At 46.9% G+C, this 20,976-nt stretch overlaps 7 protein-coding genes across 7 annotated transcripts; 6 read left to right on the forward strand and 1 right to left on the reverse strand.

Annotated features, from left to right (window-relative positions):
- Positions 1-207: 207 nt before the first annotated feature.
- Positions 208-1,269, forward strand: BHQ10_000347 (uncharacterized protein; the record flags this gene model as incomplete). The annotated part of the gene is made up of 3 exons (XM_040875729.1): positions 208-361; positions 528-841; positions 937-1,269. The coding sequence occupies 3 exons, from the start codon at positions 208-210 to the stop codon at positions 1,267-1,269; spliced, it is 801 nt and encodes a 266-aa protein (XP_040728852.1).
- A 447-nt stretch (positions 1,270-1,716) lies between these two features.
- BHQ10_000348 (uncharacterized protein) lies at positions 1,717-3,990 on the reverse strand (the record flags this gene model as incomplete). The annotated part of the gene is made up of 9 exons (XM_040875740.1): positions 1,717-1,880; positions 1,940-2,748; positions 2,805-3,046; positions 3,105-3,371; positions 3,432-3,561; positions 3,618-3,682; positions 3,750-3,769; positions 3,830-3,870; positions 3,938-3,990. 9 exons carry the CDS (start codon positions 3,988-3,990, stop codon positions 1,717-1,719), a joined length of 1,791 nt encoding a protein of 596 aa, XP_040728853.1.
- Positions 3,991-4,927: 937 nt separating this feature from the next.
- BHQ10_000349 (uncharacterized protein) lies at positions 4,928-7,234 on the forward strand (the record flags this gene model as incomplete). Its single annotated transcript, XM_040875751.1, has 9 exons — positions 4,928-4,990; positions 5,065-5,170; positions 5,239-5,390; positions 5,448-5,939; positions 5,989-6,103; positions 6,158-6,302; positions 6,352-6,452; positions 6,507-6,844; positions 6,896-7,234. 9 exons carry the CDS (start codon positions 4,928-4,930, stop codon positions 7,232-7,234), a joined length of 1,851 nt encoding a protein of 616 aa, XP_040728854.1.
- Positions 7,235-9,579: 2,345 nt separating this feature from the next.
- On the forward strand, positions 9,580-10,477 carry BHQ10_000350 (uncharacterized protein; the record flags this gene model as incomplete). Its single annotated transcript, XM_040875763.1, has 2 exons — positions 9,580-9,868; positions 9,921-10,477. 2 exons carry the CDS (start codon positions 9,580-9,582, stop codon positions 10,475-10,477), a joined length of 846 nt encoding a protein of 281 aa, XP_040728855.1.
- A 2,454-nt stretch (positions 10,478-12,931) lies between these two features.
- BHQ10_000351 (uncharacterized protein) lies at positions 12,932-14,763 on the forward strand (the record flags this gene model as incomplete). Its single annotated transcript, XM_040875774.1, has 2 exons — positions 12,932-14,652; positions 14,712-14,763. The coding sequence occupies 2 exons, from the start codon at positions 12,932-12,934 to the stop codon at positions 14,761-14,763; spliced, it is 1,773 nt and encodes a 590-aa protein (XP_040728856.1).
- Positions 14,764-15,341: 578 nt separating this feature from the next.
- On the forward strand, positions 15,342-16,894 carry BHQ10_000352 (uncharacterized protein; the record flags this gene model as incomplete). The annotated part of the gene is made up of 3 exons (XM_040875785.1): positions 15,342-15,489; positions 15,550-16,025; positions 16,079-16,894. 3 exons carry the CDS (start codon positions 15,342-15,344, stop codon positions 16,892-16,894), a joined length of 1,440 nt encoding a protein of 479 aa, XP_040728857.1.
- Positions 16,895-17,937: 1,043 nt separating this feature from the next.
- On the forward strand, positions 17,938-20,539 carry BHQ10_000353 (uncharacterized protein; the record flags this gene model as incomplete). Its single annotated transcript, XM_040875796.1, has 7 exons — positions 17,938-17,970; positions 18,029-18,056; positions 18,123-18,229; positions 18,289-18,870; positions 18,924-19,561; positions 19,617-20,349; positions 20,417-20,539. The coding sequence occupies 7 exons, from the start codon at positions 17,938-17,940 to the stop codon at positions 20,537-20,539; spliced, it is 2,244 nt and encodes a 747-aa protein (XP_040728858.1).
- Positions 20,540-20,976: the final 437 nt, after the last annotated feature.

Consider the following 20,976-nt stretch of genomic DNA (forward strand, 5'->3'; position numbering starts at 1 on the left):
MCCCGCCGACCCGCCAATAATATTGCACACACAAGCGAGACAAACCCCAAGCCCTATCCTCAAAAAATTCCCCCACTAAACCTCTAATATCATCACTTTAGCGGTGCCGTCTTCTCACCAACTTCTTCGGAGCCTTCACGACAACCCCGTCCAACACCACCCACCAACCCCGACGATTTCTCGACCAGAATCTCGACTTCTGCAACCATGGCTGCTACTCAGGGTGCTATCTCCAAGCGTCGCAAGTTCGTCGCCGACGGTGTTTTCTACGCCGAGTTGAACGAGTTCTTCCAGCGCGAACTCGCTGAGGAGGGTTACTCTGGCGTCGAAGTCCGTGTCACTCCCACTGTGACCGATATCAGTACGTTTTCCACCTTGAAATGGGCGTTAGGGAATATGGAAGACATGTGATCGGATCAATTGAATTGAGGAAAAGTTTGAGAAAGAAGGAAGGAAAAAGAATGGAACAGCGATGGGGAAATGGAAATAGTCGAGTATCGAATTCATGCTGATGGTCGATTGTGCAGTCATCCGCGCCACCCACACCCAAGAAGTCCTTGGTGAACAAGGTCGCCGCATCCGCGAGCTCACCTCCCTCATTCAGAAGCGATTCAAGTTCCCCGAGAACTCCGTCTCCCTCTACGCCGCCAAGGTCCAGAACCGTGGTCTCTCCGCTGTCGCTCAGTGCGAGTCCCTCCGCTACAAGCTTCTCAACGGTCTCGCTGTCCGAAGAGCCTGCTATGGTGTCCTCCGCTTCATCATGGAGAGCGGTGCTAAGGGTTGTGAGGTTGTCGTTTCTGGCAAGCTCCGTGCTGCTCGTGCCAAGTCCATGAAGTTCACTGTACGTATATACTGCCCGGTCGCTAGCTGCTGGAAATTAGGGATTGAGTAAGGCGATGGAGGAAAATGCACAGTCGCTAACATATTTATGAACAGGACGGTTTCATGATCCACTCCGGTCAGCCCGCCAAAGAATTCATTGACAGCGCTACCCGCCACGTCCTCCTCCGTCAAGGTGTCCTCGGTATCAAGGTCAAGATCATGCGCGGATCCGACCCCGAGGGCAAGTCCGGTCCTCAGAAGACCCTTCCCGACGCTGTCACCATCATTGAGCCTAAGGAAGAACAACCCATCCTCCAGCCCGTTAGCCAGGACTACGGCGCCAAGGCTCTCGCCGCCCAGCAACTCGCTGAGCAGCAGCGATTGGCAGAACAGCAGGAGGCTGAGGGAGCAGAGGGTGCTGCATCAGCGGAATACGCTCAGGAGTAAATTTACGTTTAATTCTCTGTTCGTTTGGTGTTCGTCCTTTTCTGTTCCTTGTCTATCTACGAATTTACTTTCGTCTTGTTCTCATATGAGAGCTTTGCATGTCGCATCATGTCTTTTTTCTCTACCTCAATGTCCGATATAAACCGACCTTCTCCTCAACTTCTCTCCCCTATATCCTTAGATACAAAAAGTTTGAAAATGACATGAATGACCGACCAATTCTCGTATGGATGATTCTTTAGATTTAAAGTTCTATATTGATGTAGCGAGCCTCACGATACGTCATTTGATAGCTAGAAACTAATTAAGCATGAATATATTATGATATCATGAGATTCAATATCTTCACATTGCAACAAGAATCTAGCGATATTTTATTTTAATCGTCATCTAGTTATCTTTTTATTCCAATCCACTACCTCTCAAACACCCAAAAGATATACGTCCCTACAAGAACGCCTCAATGTTCAATTCAAGAGTGCTGACAGGTAGCTTAAGCTCGTAGTTCTCCAAGACTGTGGGATGCAAGATTCCGAAGGAGCCGATAACCTGTTCCTTTCCACCGATATTGACATGAACTGAGGCTGCGTGGCCAGGGAAGTACGTGGGGTCTGTTGTCTCTATGTTAGCGGACTGGTTCGTTTCCTGTCAGATAGAACCAATTACTTACCATCTAGCTCTTCAATCCAGTAGCGAGAATCGTTCACAGCAGTGTTCTCTAACCCTTCCTCACCAGTAATGAATGCGCTCTTCAACATCGCCATTACGCGATCCAGCAGGCCATGTACAACTTCAAAACCGCTGGTTTTGCCATACCAGGCTGCAGCGAAATGTCTCTCGTTCCGGCTCTTACGCTCCAGAGACAAGTCCTTGAAAGCCACATCACTAACCTCGAAAATTTTCATAGGCACACTGTGCATCCTATTTTCCTTAAGAGTCTTCAATAGACCCGGAAGTAAGCTGGTTCGCACGACTTGGAACTCAAGAGTCTTTGGGTTGGCAAGCTTGACTGCGGTGTTGCCGTCATCCTTGCGGTTCAACCACGCAAAGTTCTCATCATGTGAGCAAAGAATCAATGGTAACACTTCAGACCAGCCGGCCATCGCCGCCTCCATGCGTATAATATCTGTGAGCTTGTTGACCGGAAGAGGCTGAGCGATAGTGCCCGACTTGCTGGGGAAGCTGCGTGGCAGCTCATTGAATCCATATGCGATAGCAACATCTTCCATGATGTCGACTTGATGTAGGATATCCGCCCTGGTGGGAGGAATGTCAACATCAATGAGATCGCTGGACGTCTTTGAAGGACGCGCCTTGTACGCCATCTTTGTCAACAAGCGAGATACCTCGTCCGCGGATAGGTTTAGGTCACAACATTGGTTGATGTACGAAAGCTCGGCCTGTGTCGTGCGTGGCGAGATATCTGGGGTCACTCTCGTCTCGCCATTGTGTTCCGAGACAATCTCAACGGGCTCGATACTGGAAAATTTGTCAGAGTCCATGAACCCCTAATGAAAGAAGTATAGCCAACTCACGTGAAAGGTTCCGAAGTGTACAGGGAGAACATGGTGACCATAATCTTGTTGACGATTTCCAATTTTGTCTTATCAAGGGCTGTAATCTCAATGAAAACGTTCTTTGTGTCCAATGTAATCTTTGAGTGATCTCCATTGATAATAGGTGGTAGGGAGCAGACAGTTCGCTTCGAGTCGTAAATCACAGGATACACAGGCGAATCCCGAATGATGTGAAGGTATCGACCAAGGTGCTTATCTTTCTGCAAATTCAAGACATGTCAGTAAGTTGCGATATGGTGAGATCGTGAAGTATCCTACATCGTAAAAGGCCATAAGCTCTTCGCTATTCATCTCCTTCGTCTGATTTAGCGGGGTAAAGCGGATCTCCTTCGGTGGAAGAGCTTCGTATGTGAACGGGCCTTCGATGGTGTCCAGATCGTGAGTACCAATAGAGACAAGTGTCCGCTGGCGGGCAATATTCTGATGTAGCTTGTCTTGTAGACCGATGAAAGATTGGTATCGCGCCTCGTCGAACTTCACTCCTCGCAGAATGGCACCGGCGACGTAAGGTCTGATTTTGGTTGTCTGCCATGATCCTCGAATTAGAAATAAATCTCTTCTAGAGCTTCGGTATAGTCCACTCACATCTTCTTTGACGATGATCTTTTCCAGCTGTCCACTTGTAGGTTGCACTAGTCGATAATTTGGGAATGGCTTGCGGCCCAGGAAAACGTTGAGCATCAATGCAATACCCTCGAAACAAAGCAGATCATATCTAAGCTCCTATAAGTATAAAGTAATTGTGTATATCCTCCACTCCACTAGACGTACCTGTTTGCGGGTATATCAATTTTCAGTTGCGGGGCTTCATTTTCGGCTCGGGGTTGGTTTTCGGTCTTAGGAAGGTATCAACGAGACTGCACCTGGCGCCGGTATGTAGTTGTGATAGCGTGGGAAACTTACATCTTCGTCGAGCTCGATGCCTTGGAAAAAAAAAAGGTCAGTCGCAAATCCTTATGTTCGGGAAGGTAGTTGAGTCATACCGAACTCAAAGCATAGCTCGTCGAATTCCTCCGTAGTGTAACTGCGAGAAAGTAATGCCGTTAATACATAAGACGTATGCAAGCTCAAGACAATAGCATTCCACGTACTCCCGCCCAAGCTCTTTGAAGAGCGCATATTTATCCACCGAGACGGTAGGCATGATTGTACAGCCGAAGCGGGAAGTGGGATGGCACTGTGAGTAATCGTTCGAGAGAGAGCGCTTCGCGAGGTGATTGGCGACCGACGAGGAAGTATCAGTATGACAAAAATGCGCATTAATCACTCGCGACGAAGTCAATACAGCAATTGATCATACACGAATGCCGTAGACAGACTTGGTAGTGAGCTGGTGGGATAAGGCTCGGATGACACATAAAATAAAAAGTGAACTAAGGAGGACCATCACAGCCTGCACCAGCCACAGAAGACCCCTCGTCAATGTGCCCGGCGCCACAGCCCAGCAGGAAGGTGGCCCCTCMCCAGCCACAGCCTCATCATCCTGGTCGTTCTTGCCTGTCGTGCCCGCCTTGCCTGCCAACTGCCAACTCCAGAAGCTCTCTCCAGCAATTAAGTACGCTCCCATACCAGACCGCGTTTTGATATCTTCCTCCACGGTCAACTCTCAGCAGCTCTCCTCCACAATTGTCTCGCGAATAACCTCCACTCGACAATCCCTCTCCAAGTTGATTTCTGCTTCTTAGGTGCGTACACCCGCGCTGGCTGGCTTACCCGCCCAAACACCATCAAACCAATATATTCCTCCCGTGTGCTTGTGCTTTCCTCGACCCCACGATATTCTCCCCTCGACAGCCCTCTCCGACTCGCTGCCAACCTCGCGTGCACTTGCACTTTTTTCCATTCCTCCTCCGCTATTTTGAAAATTAGATCACTTCTCTGATTTACCTTTTTATTCAGTGCCACGTCTAACAGCGTCCATGCAAGACCTGTTGTTCAACAGTACCTAGTTATCTCATTTTGTTTGACGACTGGGTTGAAGTACAAATCTCGCCTCCCAGTGTCAGCATTATTGGACTCGGAGCATCCAATCCTTAATTCTCAACCTCGTGCGGCTAGCGATCATACAAACATCAAACACAATGGATTCGACGGCCGAAAGCGATGAGCTCTACCCCATCGCCGTCCTCATTGATGAGTTGAAGGTATGTTTACTTTCGAAGCCAGATCACTTCGGCTAGGGAAAGACATGGGAGCTGATAAAACTCTACAAATCTAGCACGACGATGTCCTCCTACGATTAAATGCAATCCACCGTCTGTCAACAATTGCCCTAGCCCTCGGTCCTGAAAGAACTCGGGACGAGCTCATCCCCTTCCTGGATGGTGAGTCACGCGAACATACGATCGCTTTGCTTCGAAATTCGCCAGCCGCTAATGAGAATATCTGTTAGACTCCGTTGAAGATGAAGATGAAGTTCTGACCGCATTAAGTGAGGAATTGGGCAATTTCGTCGAGTATGTCGGCGGTCCAGAATATGGGCACGTGCTTCTTTCCCCCCTCGAGAATTTGGCAGCTATCGAAGAACCTCTTGTTCGAGAGAAGGTGAACACCCCAGCTTCAACTTAGAACGTCAGCAATTTTTAACAAGAAGTTTCATAGGCTGTCGAATCTCTGAACAAAATCTGCGATCAACTCTCCTCAAAACAGGTCGAGGACGAGTTCATACCCTTAGTCCTTCGTCTTTCCAAAGCCGACTGGTTCACGTCCAAAGTCTCGGCCACTGGCCTCTACTGCTCCCCTTATCGCAAAGCCGCAGCTGGCGTGCAGCAGACCCTTCGTCAGAACTTTGGTGGTTTAGTCCACGATGAGACTCCGATGGTACGGAGACAGGCGGCCAACAACCTCTCTAAATTCGTCAAGGAACTGAACCCCGCGGTCATCATCGAAGAAATCATCCCACTCTTCCAGTACCTAACCAGTGATGATCAAGACAGCGTACGGTTGTTGACGGTGGAGATTCTCATTTCCATTGCAGAGGAGATACCAAAGGAACAGCAGTCGAGTCATGGTATTTTGTTGACATCTCTGCGTAGTCTTTTCGAAGACAAGAGTTGGCGAGTGCGGTATATGGTAGCGGATAGATTTGAGCAGGTAGGTTTAAGTCTACCCTTGATGTGACAAACGCTAATGCATGAAACAGATCGCAAAAGCTGTAGATGAGGAAGTCGTGACCCGCGATCTTGTGCCAGCATTTGTTAAACTCTTGAAGGATACAGAGGCGGAAGTGCGAACTGCCATTGCTGGGCAAATTCCTGGTGCGTATTCTTTCTGTTTTTGTCTATATGTTCCTTGCAACTAATCCTGTCCAGGCTTCTGCAATCTGATCGATCGTGATACCCTCCTTAATGAAATTATGACCAGTATAGAAGATCTTGTGTCGGACCAGTCCCAACACGTGCGTGGAGCGCTAGCCACTCAGGTTAGCGGACTGGCTCCGATCCTTGGAAAAGAGGAGTATGTTTCTCGTATCATATTTGGACTATCAAGCTGACAAATTGCTTAGGACTATCTCTCATCTTCTGCCAATGTTCCTGCAAATGTTGAAAGATGAACACCCAGAGGTTCGTTTACACATTATTTCGAAACTCGACATCGTCAATAAAGGTAAGGCGCAAGAACAAATCAAGGAGCATATTGATTACTAACGAGGAACTTCAGTAATCGGAATCGATTTGCTTTCACAATCGCTTTTGCCCGCTATTGTGCAGCTAGCTGAGGACAAGCAATGGCGCGTGCGCTTGGCTATCATTGAATACATACCCCTTCTTGCAAGCCAACTCGGCGTCAAGTTTTTCGATGAACAGCTTAGTGATCTCTGCATGGGTTGGTTGGGTGATACGGTGTTCTCGATTCGAGAAGCTGCCACGCAGAATCTCAAGAAACTCACAGAAGTCTTTGGTGTCGACTGGGCGAATCAATCTATCATTCCCAAGGTGGTGGCCATGGGCGCACATCCCAACTACCTTTACCGAATGACCACTTGCTTTGCAGTTTCGGTAGGCTTTCGTTGCAATTCTGACATAGTTCGTGTGCTAACATTGTGGTAGACCCTCGCGCCTGTGCTTAACCTCGAAATCCTCGAAAATTCTATCATTCCGATTTTGGAACGACTGGTCACCGATGACATTCCTAACATTCGATTTAACGTCGCAAAGTCCTATGCAGTCTTGGTTGACACATTACGACGACTTCCCGCGTCAGGCACTCTACAAGATCTGGAAAAGGCTGGAGAGTCAGGTACGCCGGCTCCTCATGGCCAAGAACTTATTCAGCAACGCATTATACCCCAGTTGGAGAAATTGCAGCAAGACGATGATGTTGATGTTCGGTACTTTGCTACGACTGCTGCAGGTGGACAGGACGAGGCCATGCAAACTTCACCATAGACAATCAACATACATGGCAATTATTTACAGACTAGGCTATCCAAGTGATTAGAGGATCACTGTATTCGCAGAAGTTTCGAAGCACTAATCAAGAGGGACTTTTCAATCAAGCTTACAAACATAATCAGCATTCATGTCGGAATAAAAGAGATGCGTTCTACGGGGTTTTATTTTTACACTGCGCAACCTCCATGTAAAGAGTATGACTAGGTATTGTTAAATATGCATTGGCTTTAATCAACCCTTTCATCAAGGCTGTGTGTCACAGTAGTAACTTAGTGGTTATAAAATTCAAAATCTCCAACAAAGGCGAGAGCAGCTCTGACTCAGATTGGCTTCAGAGGCCCTCCTTATAGCAATATGCAGCGCACTCTGACTCTCGATCCATTCAGCCCCGATGCGATACAGCATATACACTCAAACACCTGTCTCCATCTACAACAAAGTCAACAATATCAGTCAATATCTATACAAAGTTACCGAGAACCAAGTACGATCTCAATATGGGAGCGTGTATAGAAGGCTGCGGCATCCCACTGACTCCTACAGACATCAAGCCCTCCCAGAATCACTATCACATCCACTACCAGACAATCAGCAAAGCGTGGAGAAGAATGCTCTAAAGATACTGAAAATGAGACTGCGGTGCACCTCTTGATACAATAGAGAGTTCTACAAACAATATTACGCAATCAGCTATCGCTGCTCACACGAGAATCGGAATCATTTGTTTGCGATTGTCACCGTCCACGATGGAGCTACAAGAGCAATACGACCAGGGGTTCCCATTCCAGTTCGCATTCAAAAGCAACGATCTGTCATTATGGGATGTAGGCTATTTTTTACTCAACGTGCTTAATGCAGCTTCCGGTATGGGCAATGGTACACGTCAAACCTATGGAGGACGTATACCTCGTGCAAGGTTGTAAAATTTCTCTCCGGCACCTCTGATCATCAACTCCTGGCAGGGACACATGAGCAACCACTTCATCGGTCTGGAATGACTCGCGATCGAGGCAGCTATCGATGTACGAGCATGGCACAGAGCTTATTCTCGATGTGAATGGGAATACTGCGCCGCAGACATCCGCGTACGCTACGCCGGGTTTGATGCCAGCAGATTTGAACACTGGATTCAGGACGCCTTCTGCACTGGATACAATTATACTTCGGTTTAGCACATCTTTGCCAGTAATTCCTCATACAACGTCCCAGATGAAGGTAGATCGGGGTTACGTGCAAAATATAACATTGAAGCATTTGGGCTACCATCATCCTATCATCCACTCTTGACCTCACAGGTATAAATGGGTCTACGCTCAGACATGCTCAGACATGCGTACGGAGCATGTGTGATACCATTGTCCTACAATCCTTCTCTCGACCTCGCAAGCATAGGTGGACCTGCTGAACTCCCAGGCCTTAGCATAGACCTTTCAAGTTTAACAACCTATACATCTACTGGCCGCACTGGAATAGATGATGCTTATATGGCATCTATTACAGACAATATGTCTGGTATGCATATATTTCTGATTTGGATAGTCATTTGATCCTTATTCTTGCTACACGATTCGCTGCTGATTTCAGCACACTAGTCAGACTCGAATCTGAAGTGGTTGTAGAGTGGAGGTATTGATTCACACATGTTTACACTATTTCGAGTAGCCTAATTGATTGATAGATACTTCATCTCTTTGAAACACATTTAAACTACAAAAGCGGCTTGTTTGAACTTACATATGTAGATAGATTGTTGATGCAAGGGATATGACCAGGTAAAGTATCAATGAAACTTCCCTGAAATTAGACAGCCTCTTTTGATTTTCAGTGCAAAGTTAATCATTGAACTACCAGGAACGCTCAAATTCCAATCAAGAGAATAGCTCAGCAGCTTATATCCTTGCTCTTTAGCTTCAGGGTTAAGCACGTGGCTGAGTAACTAGCTAACTTAAGTTAGAGGAAGTTAATTTGTCAGCGCCTCGGACAAACTCAACGATTTCGACCTCTTAAAGGCGAACTGTTTGTAAGCACCACGCCGAGATTCCGCTCTTCATCTACAAATTGCGAGCGTATGGTGGCTTATATTCATTGTTGATTAGGTGTCATTTTCTTTCGTGCTTTGAGAGCAACGGTATATAAAGCGTGTATGATGCATTAGCGGTCTGCGTACTGCTCCTACATACATACATACCTGTCCTCTCCGTCAACTACGGATAACGGATTCACCTTCATAAACAACACCTATCGACCATCAAACTTTGCATCGAAAGCGTGTCTTTATCTCTATCCAAAAGCAGATACCCTGATATTGTAACCCTACCCTAAGTTCAAACACAATCATAATGGCATGGCCTTATCGCTTCATCCTGTCCCTTTCGGATGAGGAGCTTGAACGCCGACGCAATATCCTTGACAGCCGTGGTCATTATGCTCAAATCTCCGGGTTCATTCTTCTCGGTGCATTCTTTCTATATGGCCTGGGGCGAGGGAATCGCTTTGAGCAAAATAGGGGAAAATCGTGGTGGGATGCACCTGCTATTCGAGGTGGCAGCGAGACTCGCAAGCAATATGCCGTGACCCTATCGTGGCTGTCATGGCTTGTGAGTCTCAGTATATGGAGGACAGGTGACGGTAAGTTTGTATCAGTACAAATTTCGAATGACCGTCTAATGATTCATCAAAGATTACATTCACTTGACAAAGGCTTTAGGTCATGTTGGCCTATCTCAACTACCCTTCTTGGTGTTACTGGCCCCTACCTCTTTCATCTTTACATCCAACTCGACTCTACCATCAATAATCTCTTACTTAACCTCGATTCCGCAGCCAGTGTTGACAGCTTATCACCGTCTCTTTGGTCGATTCGTCATTGTGCCTCTTGTCTGTAGCCATGCAGCTCTTTTTCTCTTGTTCTATGTCCAGGTGCCACATCCCGTATTCGGCACGGTCTTTGCCAAACGCATTCGGGATCCAGACGTTCAATTCGGCTTAGCAGGTACATTTTTCGGTATCCTGATTCTGGTACTCGGTCGTGCGAATGTCTGGAAATTACGAGATTTGATCAGCGTCTCAAGGCCGGAATCGCGACGGCAGTTGTTCTATGTCGTGCATTTTGTGCTTGTTGCGATTTTCTTTAGCTTGGCTTATTCTCATGTGCGATATGCGCGGCCGTTTGTCGTGGAGGCTATTGGGGCATCGGTGGTCAATTTGGCGTGTTGCAAGCTGCTGGCTTCGCGATAGATTGCTTGATGTATCGTGGGAACATTGATGGATTGAATTGACGGGTATTTTCAACTGTAGCATTTTCGTTCTTCATCAATCCTTTCATTTAAAAAAAACTCTACTAGACAAGCACTAAGAATATGAAATGGAGCTGGATCTCTTCTAATTTCTGTTTCCTTCCGATATACCTTGGTATGACCGTAGAGCAATCAAATGTTGTCGCCAGATTCATACTTGACACCCTCGACCTATCTTGAATTATTTAATCTAAAACTAGAATCACTTGTTAAGGTGGAATCTTACTCATTAAAGATCCAAGCACTTAACGTGTGCATGCTGATGAGTTCGCCGCTCGACCGTCTCTACACACTCATTGATTACTTCAAATGCGGACATACTCTTACCCCAAGTTTTTGGGGAAATAGCGGCTCGATCCTGTTGCTCAATGAATCGAGGATATAGCGGCGTGACTCAAGTCTTTCGTCGGTTGCATAGATAGCTTCATACTTCAAACATATTTCAAACATAGATAGTGTCAATTGAGGCGCTCTTCAACGATTTCATCCAACTCAACTAAGTCCAAAGCAGCTCGTAAGCGCCAGTAGCAATCTAGAATGACGATTCAGAACGCGATTCCTGACCTCGAGACGTCCCTGTAATCCAGAAAATCGAGAATATCAAGCAATCTGAAGAGGTAGATCTGGTATCAAAGGTTGAGCAACGGATACACTTATTTTGACTCGCCTGCTTGACTCGATGATCTTTAGCGTGCAAAGGTTCCTGACCCTATGGTAATCCTCTCTGCCATTCCATCTATACTGTCTTGATGAAATCATTTCTATCGCTTTCATTCTGAAGTCACTTGTATTAACAATTTAGTAAATTATTCGCCATCACAGTTCTTCAAAACGTACGATAGCTGGGATCGCGCATTGCAGCCAATTCACGTGGTTTGTATTGCACAGAATTTCCGCGGCCAAATCTGGAGACAATCTTGAAATTAGTTCGCAGTGCAATAGCAACAAGAAGCTCGGCGAGACCAGGAATGATTGTCCATTGCACCAACTTCCAGCGAATCATGTGTATGCCGATAGGTGAATTGTAGCCGCACTCGCTTGTTTCTGTCTCGAAGTTCCACCGGCCGAAGTTGAGGATGCTTGTCCAGAGTTTAGTGGAATCGTTTCGATCTACTGGAGGCACTCCGGCAAAAGCTTTGGCAACATCCTTGGGTGCCGAGAATTTCCATTGAACTCACTGCCCTTTTCCTGTGAGAGCAAAATCTCCTTTAGAAGAATTATACGAAACTGTGTATTGTCAGCTCTTCAGGTAGGTTATTTTGTACATATTGACTCAGTATCAAAGAGAGGAGCACGCTTACACAGACCGAAGAAAAAGGTCCATATACCCGGCATGTATATACCAATATACTTTGACTCGAGCTTTTGTGCATCCAAGAAAAGGACTTTTCCATGCTCATTGCGGATCTATCTTTCATCGTTCAGAAAAGGAGAAAATTTCCCTCAACCAGGACGAGTTCAAGTGGGTACCGCGTACACAACAACCAGCTGTATCGTAAGGGCGAGGCAATAGACTGCCAGCACTTGTCTGGTATTGTATGGTATAATATATCAGCTCTAGAACCTTGAATTTGCCATCTTCATTTGAGTTGGAACCATCCAAGGTACGTGTCATAACAATCAATAGCCCTTGAAGAAGCTTCTGCTATAATTTGATTATGCGTCGGATCAACATCGAATAGATCTCTATCAAGCTCTTGTATATCACAAGATACAAGTGTCGTGTTACGTCCATTTCCTGCCCTTCTCACAGTCCTGGGGATGTAGTTACGCGGATCTTGAAGGGTATAACCTTTCTCAATCAAGTGACAAGCTAAATTGTGACGACTGAAGATGAGAGCACTCGAATGAACTCGCATCCGGGATGCCCTTAGTTAGTTACTCGATAATGGATTCAATTCTCAGGTGGCCCAGGCCAACTTCATTCCCCTGACGGCTTTCCGTCTGACCTTTAGCTGTAAGTATCGAGCGCGACCGCAGCAAAGATAATGGGAGACTCCCTCACAGTAGCGTATCTTCTTAGTTCAACTGTTGACTTATGCATTCAGATAATATAGCCTCGTAAAATTAGATGGATAAAAGGAGATGAGAAAAGGAGGTGGCCAACTCCTTGAACGGTCTGGCCGCCGTGCGGCTCCACAAACACGTGCGTTACGTCAATGCGTCTTTTGACCCTCCTCCTTCCAGCATGAGACTTCTTACTTCTTCTACATCTGTATTCTCGACTTGACATTTAAGTGCGCTACGCTTAACACCAATCTTTGCTTCTGTGTCAATTGTCTGGTATCTGATATACCCAGTACACCCAGCGCATTGCTTGCCCGGCATCCCTTGCCATGGGCAAGCTGTCATCTACACACATTTTGCCGTCATATAAAATACCGACTTCGCAGGGATGAGGGTCTCGCGAACTATCTATCTCCTGTGTTTTATCACAATCGCCGCCCTCACATTATTCATCCTCCGAAAACCCGACATAGACACCGGCCCGAAAGCCCCGTTTGAAAAGAGCTTGCCCGCCGACTTCGAAACCCTACTACAACCGACGACCGAGGATTCGCATCCGATCGCACGACTCATCAACGATGCAAACACGAAATTCGACGAGAAACTAGCTCGCCAGTCCAAGACCCTGACGGAGGCAGTGGAGGAATATCGCCGTCGTTATGGAATGCCGCCGCCGCCGCATTTCGATAAATGGTTTTCGTTCGCGAAGAAGAGGGGAGTGCAATTGATCGATGAATACGACACAATATACCATTCACTACTTCCGTTCTGGGCTTTGTCACCGAGCGTTATTCGAAGTAGGGTCCACGAAGCTCTTGGCTACGACAATGCCCTGATTGGACTTTTGATTCGGGATGGTATAGTGACGAAGGTCGAGGGTGGAGGGGATGGTTATCATTGGCAGCGGGAGGCCACCGCTGGAATGTTGGAGAGTTTTCTGAAATATCTACCTGATATGGACTTGGCTTTCAATATCCACGATGAGCCTCGAGTGGTAGTCCCTCATGACGACCTCCAGAGATTGATATCTTACGCAAAAGACACAGTAGTTCCTGCTACTTTTGAGAAAACTTCTTTACAAAATAAGTGGTCACCAAGACCTGCGGATCTGAATAAAGGAGATCGGATTGAGGAAGTCAGGACGACTCGATTCAACAAATTCGCCCACCAACCTACATGGACTCATTCCCGTCTCTCCTGCCCAGTAGATAGTCCTGCACGCTCGCTCGATGAAAATGTGGCGGATAATATGGAACCTTATGCGACAAGCGATTTAGGCTTTGTTTACAACACCACCGCTTTCTCTGACATTTGCTTGTCGCCCTCTTTAAGAAAGACTTTTGGATTCTTCGACCGACCGAATGCTTTCAACATTGTCCACGATCTTTTCCCGATTTTCTCTCAGAGTAAAATATCTAGTTTTCAGGATATCCTATATCCCAGTCCTTGGTACTGGATTGGGAAAGTCACCTACAATGCGTCACGCGATTATGTCTGGGAGGATAAAATTGATCAAATGTATTGGAGAGGATCGACTACTGGAGGGTTCTCGCGAGACGGGGGATGGCGCCGCCAGCATCGACAATTGTTTGTCAAAAACATCAATTCCGCAGCGGATGCAAGCATTTTCACCCAGATGGAAGATGGGAGATGGATCACTAGCAATGTTCCTCGCCAAGATGTCAAGTCTCTCTTCAATGTGACTTTCACATATGTGGGCCAGTGTGATCCAAGCGACTGTCGCGCACAAGAAGAATACTTTGACATTTCCCCATCTGTCGATCAGCAAGACGCGTGGGCTTATAAATATTTGTTGGATATCGATGGGAACGCCTTCAGTGGACGCTATCATGCCTTTTTACGCAGCAACAGCTTGATTTACAAAATGGCCGTTTTCCGCGAATGGCAAGACGAGTGGATTGATGCATGGGTGCATTATGTTCCGTTGGGGATGAAGGGTACAGATGCGGTGGAAAGTGTTCGTTATTTTGCGCATGAAGAGGAAGGTAAGATTCAGGCGCCGCGATTGGCCAAACAAGGCAAAGAATGGGCACAGAAGGTGCTTCGAAACGAAGATCTTGAAGTTTGGTTCTTTAGGCTGTTACTAGAGTGAGTCTCTTCCCTCTTTTTCCATGGGTCTATTTTTTCAAAGACTAACAATTCCAAAGGTACGGGCGACTGATTGACGATGATCGCGAGAACATTGGATACATGCCATGATATATTTCCCCGTCTTCTCGTCAACGAAATTCTTGTTCTTTCTTGTTGAATTTATTTGGTCCCGTACCCAGCTATATACCATTTGTTGTTTGTGTATATGAGTTCTATGAAATTGCATGCCGAGCGTGCAATGAGGCGTTTTGCATGGTAATGAGGTGGTCCCTACTTAGCTGTAGGTGGTAGAGACAAATTGACTGTATATAATGATATTATTCTCACTATTTCATTGTAGTAGCAGATACATGGGACAGTATACAGGCATGTGCGCACATGCAGGTACCGAGGTTAGCGTATAGCTACGTCAAGCGACCCTTACAATTAAGGCTCCTCTTATCGGAGCTTCGGGAGCTTCAGCAGCAACCACAACCTCACTGCCTAATGCTACACCTTATTGACCTTGCGCATAGCTACACTATCGATTCTTTTCTTTGTTTCGCACATCGACAACTTGAAATTCAATTCAGTGTAATCAAAGAACCTGCTCAATCGTCCCAGACTGATCAGTTCGTCTCCTCATCGCTCGCTCTGAGCGAGCCCACAGTCAGCCATCMAAGCCACTAGTACTATAGCTACAGACAATGGACAAAGAATACCCCGGAGCCCTGAGCTCCCTCTTAATCCAGGCCATTGGCTTCATGTTTATGGGATATTATTTTATCTTGACAGTAATAAGTGGTCAATTTTTCAAAAAGCCAACAGCAGAGTACAGGTCTGAATTGACGCTAGGTAAGTTGCTTTTTCCCGGGGGATAAACAAATATGAAAATCGAGACATTGACCATCGCAGCTCGAGATCGTTTCTGGAATCTATCGAAGAAACCATTCGATCTGCATCATCGATTCTTGACTCTGCGCGATGGCTTCAAATTTCATTACGTCACGAACGCCATTCCAGATCCTGAGACTCCTGCATCAAAACCGCTGGTCATCTTTGTGCATGGCTTCCCCGATAGCTGGGTCGTTTGGCGCTCTGTCATGGCATCAACCTGGCTTCGCGAATCAAGCAATTTGGTGGCTCTAGACTTGCCGGGTTACGGGGGCTCGGATTTGCTTAAGCGGTATTCTGCGACAGAGGTGCTCGAGAAGATGACGGAATTCATTATTTCATTGCGAGAAGCTTATGGCATCGATAATCCAGCGAGCACTGGTGCGCAGCAGCGAGTGATCATTGTTGCTCATGATTGGGGGTGCGTTATTTCTATGCGTCTGGCAGCGGATGCGCCGCAACTGGCGGATCGATTCATTCTCACTAATGGACCTTTGGTATGTCAATTTTGTATCTACGGGTGATTATACAGGCTAATTGTCATATTTAGATTTCTCTCGTTCGATCCAATGTTAAGCGACTCATTTCATCTTCTGTCAAGATGCTAAAGCTATTTTACCGGTCTCCTTTACGGTCACGGCCAATGCTGAGGAAAGCACTGCAAACAATGAATCCCATCATTCGACAAGCTGTAGCTTCGGGCTACATATTTGCATTACAGCTGGCACTCCCCATAGTGCGTATTCAAGGAAGCGGTGGCAACACTGCCCTCTTACGAGCAATCCACAGAATGGCTCATGGTGTAAACACTACACCCTCTGCCAAAGAAATCGCCGAAGGAGTGGCAGGCTGTCTGGGACCTTCACTCAAACAAGAACCTACGGAAACATCCACTTCTGAAAGATATTCCAAGGATGTCGTAAAACAGTCCGACGCAGAAAAGTTCGTCAGCATGACCCATTACTACAGACATGGAACGAGTTTAGGTCGCTGGAAAAAGTCCCTCGAAACCATCACAGGACTCTACAGCATCAGCGACGGAGGTGAAATAGGACGCAAGACCAGCCATGCCGGCGTCTTCGACGAAGGTCCCGAAGGTTCATTAAAAGCCAAAGCCACGATTGTCTGGGGCATGGAGGATGTTGCTCTAAATGCGCATCTCAATCTTGATGGAATCGCGGATTATCTTAGTAGGGACAGTCAAGTTGTTACGCTACCAAGAGCGGGACATCATACGCCTGTTGAGAAGGAGAGTCTGGTTGCTTTACAGAAGGTTGTTGAGTGGGCTGTAGCTGGGGAAGAGGGTGATGTGGGTTCGATTGCAAACGCTGTCTATCCTGGGGCAACAGTGACAGTTAGAATTTGAGAAGTGCGCTGGTCCTGGATGGGTTTTATGAGTTATGACGAGAATGAAGTGAGTGGTGTTGACATAGTTGCTCATCTAATTGATTTCAATTGAGGCCAGAAGGCTCGGACTGGACATTGCATACGGGTCCCCTTATGTCACCTTCCTACATCGTGGTCCGATTGCAACCTGAACGAGAGGGTAGGCAGTTACATCCGAGAGCCACGCCCACAGTCGGGCAGATATTATCTAGGCGTTTACGGTGCATATATCGGCCCTTAATGTTGGTCAGAATTTCGCAAGTTGTTTTCCACATGCAACTGTTGCAATACGGAGACGGATGGATGCGGTGGTGGAAGGGTTATCTCGATTAGGGTTAGGGCTAGGTTCCACACAAATTTCTCAGATTAGGACAAGTTCGATAGCCGAGTCAGGACAATCCTGAAAGAAATCTTTTGAATTCAACTATCCTGATTTAAGAGTAGATCCATAAGAGCAGAGTCGAATATGAAGGTCCTTGTAGATGAATGTAATGCACTGTTATGTCATTGATCACATGATCATCGTGGAGCTACTTTCCCCGACTTTCTTGCTTAGAAGCTAAAGCTAAGCTAAGGTGGAGGCCAACGTCGTTGATCATGATGCCACCTCCTCTCCTCTGCAGGTGGGGTACTGTTTGCAATCCTTAAGACATGCACTGCTTTCTGTCACTCAGTTTTTGTCCTTCTCAAACCCATTGACTCCTCTGCTGCTCGATTCGTTTCAACAATTTCGAGTTGTGCAACAGGCATGCTTCTTCAGTCGTGAGCTGCACACGGCGGATCCGTCCGGTGAGTCTGTTAGTCTGAACCCTGGTCAAAACCCCAGACCGTCAAAGCAGGGTGCAAATCTTCTTCGGACTGCTTCGTTTACAATACTTGGTTTTGGTATTTGGACTGGTCGCTAATCACTGGAGAATGCTTGCTTAGGACCTTTGCCGTTTCTTTCGCATCATCGTTTCCACATCCTGCTTGGTCTTGCGGTAGCTCTTTCCTGCTTGATTCGTCCTGTCGTCTATCGTCAACATGGCAGCACCCGGGGACGCTGTCTATTGCACCGTGAGTTCAGATTATGGTAATCCTACAGCAAAGGCTGGTCAATTGATGCGTGATCTAGCTCCTCACATCCGATCAGTATCTTCCCGGTAGATCCCCACTCCTGCTCGTCCGGAATGTTATATCGTCATAACGCAATAACTGACAACGACCAGGTGCCGTTGTGCTCGCTCACTCGCTACGCGATAATGGGACACGGGCGAAAATTGTCGCTCTTTTTACACCGGAGACATTGAAAGAGTCCACCGTTAGAGAACTTCGGGTATTTGGCGCCAATTTGAGCAATTGATGTGGTAGTCGCAAGCTAATAAAGCGATACAGACCGTGTACGACGAAATAATCCCCGTGCAGCTTCATTCAAATGGCACCCCGGCCAATCTCCTTCTGATGGATCGGCTCGATCTCATCTCCACGTTTACAAAAATCGAGCTCTGGCGGCAGACGCAATACTCTAGGATCGTCTATATGGATGCTGATGTCCTTGCATTAAGAGCGCCCGATGAATTGCTATCGCTGGAAGAAGACTTTGCCGCAGCGCCTGATATTGGCTGGCCCGATATTTTCAACAGCGGGGTCATGGTCCTTCGTCCTAATCTACAGGACTACTACGCACTCCGCGCGCTTGCAGAGCGTGGTACCAGTTTCGACGGCGGGGACCAAGGTCTACTCAATACGTATTTCAAGAGATGGCACAGACTGAGCTTCACTTACAACTGCACACCCAGCGGGAATTATCAGTACATGCCGGCTTACAGGCACTTTGAAAGCACCATCAGTCTCATCCACTTCATTGGACCACAGAAACCATGGACACAGTCACGACATGCTTTTACTTCAGGTACACCATACTATCAACTGCTAGGACGATGGTGGGCCCAATATGATCGGCATTATCGACCCCTTGTGAGTATATCTGGCGTTCGATACCGTGTTAAATCTAATCAGTACTCTTTTAGCCCACATCTTTACCTCCAGCACCTGCTCGTGTTTCCTTTCAGTCTCAATCATCATATAATGCCAGCTCTGCACCCAGAGGTGCTTCTTCCTACACTTCAAGTTGGGAGGAAAGTCCATTTCCAGCCCAAGGCGGTGATACGGCACATCAGCATGAATATCATCACCACGCGCCTTCTACTTATCACGAAAGACCCGCACAAATTGCCGAAGACTTGCATGTTTTACGGCACTCGCCAATTTCTGATGGATTTGTTGATACTACCCCGGCATTTACTCCTGCTCCCGCTCTCGCTCACCCCCAGCCCATACACCCCCCATCCATAACCCGTGATCTCCGAGGCCACCAAGCACCAGTTGAAGCAGCGGCAGAAGTCAGAAGCGTGGTTCCACTCTACGTCCACGGCGAAGAACAATCGTCGGTTTACGTTACGGTACCCAGCGGGGGAATTGACAATTTCACCGAGCTGAAAGCTCAATACATAACCCAGAAAGCATTTGAACCGTATCATCAACACCAAACATCGATCGAGACTACCCCAATTACACAACCTAAGGCACCGTCACCACCTCCGCCGCCGCCACAACAACCAGAGGAACGACCATTCTCTCCGCCAAGGGCTGAATGGGATGCATCCAGGTAGGAAGAGTTCATAAAGCTGGAAGGAGAGGCGGTTATACTTACAAAGGTTTAGGGAACCGCCTCCGCGCCATTCGCGACCCGAAGCATTGAGCTTAGAAACTCAAACATATACGATGTCTGAGGACACACATCTATTTCGTCCGCCGCCATCGTATCCTGAAGCTCCTAAGAATATGTGGTACGAGGTGCCTTCTGCGAAACGAGAACCTCGAAAACTTGCTCCAATATTTCCCTGGGAAACACGTGCCTCTAAGCCCACTCGAGTATTTGCTGAAGAAGAAACTCGTGGCCCTTCGATTAGCGGTGTCATGGAACATGAGCGCCATCCCAAGCAAACTTTGTCTACTGAACAGACTTCACATGTTGAGCATATTGAACATATCGAGCATACTGAACAGACCCAACAGACTAAACAACCCGAGCAACCCGAGCAACCTCCAAAGGGTACAGCTACCACTTTCGAATATACCACTCCAAACTTCACCCCAGCAGAATCTTGGGAGACTTTCTCAAGAGGAAATGCATGGGATGAGGTTCCCGAGATAAACAAATATGTCGACGCTATACAGCAGCGATCGAAAAAAGCAAACGGCCGCGGTGGCAAAGCAGGTGGCGCTAAAAGACCTGAAAGCCTCAAGATCACAGACTTCCCGACGGAAGTCGATAGGCCGAGTCTTCCAGTAACGCCAGCGCCGATGCGCCGTACCTTTTGGGGAGGCCAAGATGGACAGCAGGAATCTAGCGAGTTTCCTGCTGCTGAAGGAGTTCCAAACCAGGGCGACTGGGTGGGTGTTACGACCGATGCGTTTTTGCAACTCCTGCTCGCAATCTACTCATACTGGAAACTTACAGAACCCACTCGACCGACTGGAAGAGCTACGACAACGTCAGTTGAATCTTTTCATGACGACGAGTCCTCAGGGGCCAACAGAGTCGTCCGACGAGACTGAACAGCCGTCCGAAGCTGATAAGTAATTGGTTATCGATCTATTGCATGCATTTTATTATTTCTTCTTTCGTACACGATTTAACATGCAGATATTTTTGTCACTGTCAAACTAACATCATTACATACGTATCGTGGTGGCATATCGCTCAGCGACGGACACTGTTTCATTACATGTACGACTATGTGATTTTATGTCTAGCGATTCGGACTATTGTCATTGTCATTTTCATCCTAATTTTTGCTTTCACTTGTCTCTATTGCGCAACTTTGTATATATTCTGATTATTCATCATGAGAAAAAGCCAAGCATTCAATGTTGATTTGAATCTTATCTGCATACAGTTAACCTTCATTGATGTGATATTAATACTATGCATAACAATACCCCCGAAATCCAGGCCATGAAGTCGACTCCACCCCGAGGCCGTCACTTTCCAATTCAGCACATGTACACGTTAAGCAA

Source organism: Talaromyces amestolkiae (genome assembly GCF_001896365.1).
Source record: "Talaromyces amestolkiae strain CIB chromosome Unknown scaffold1.1, whole genome shotgun sequence".
NCBI lineage: Eukaryota > Fungi > Ascomycota > Eurotiomycetes > Eurotiales > Trichocomaceae > Talaromyces > Talaromyces amestolkiae.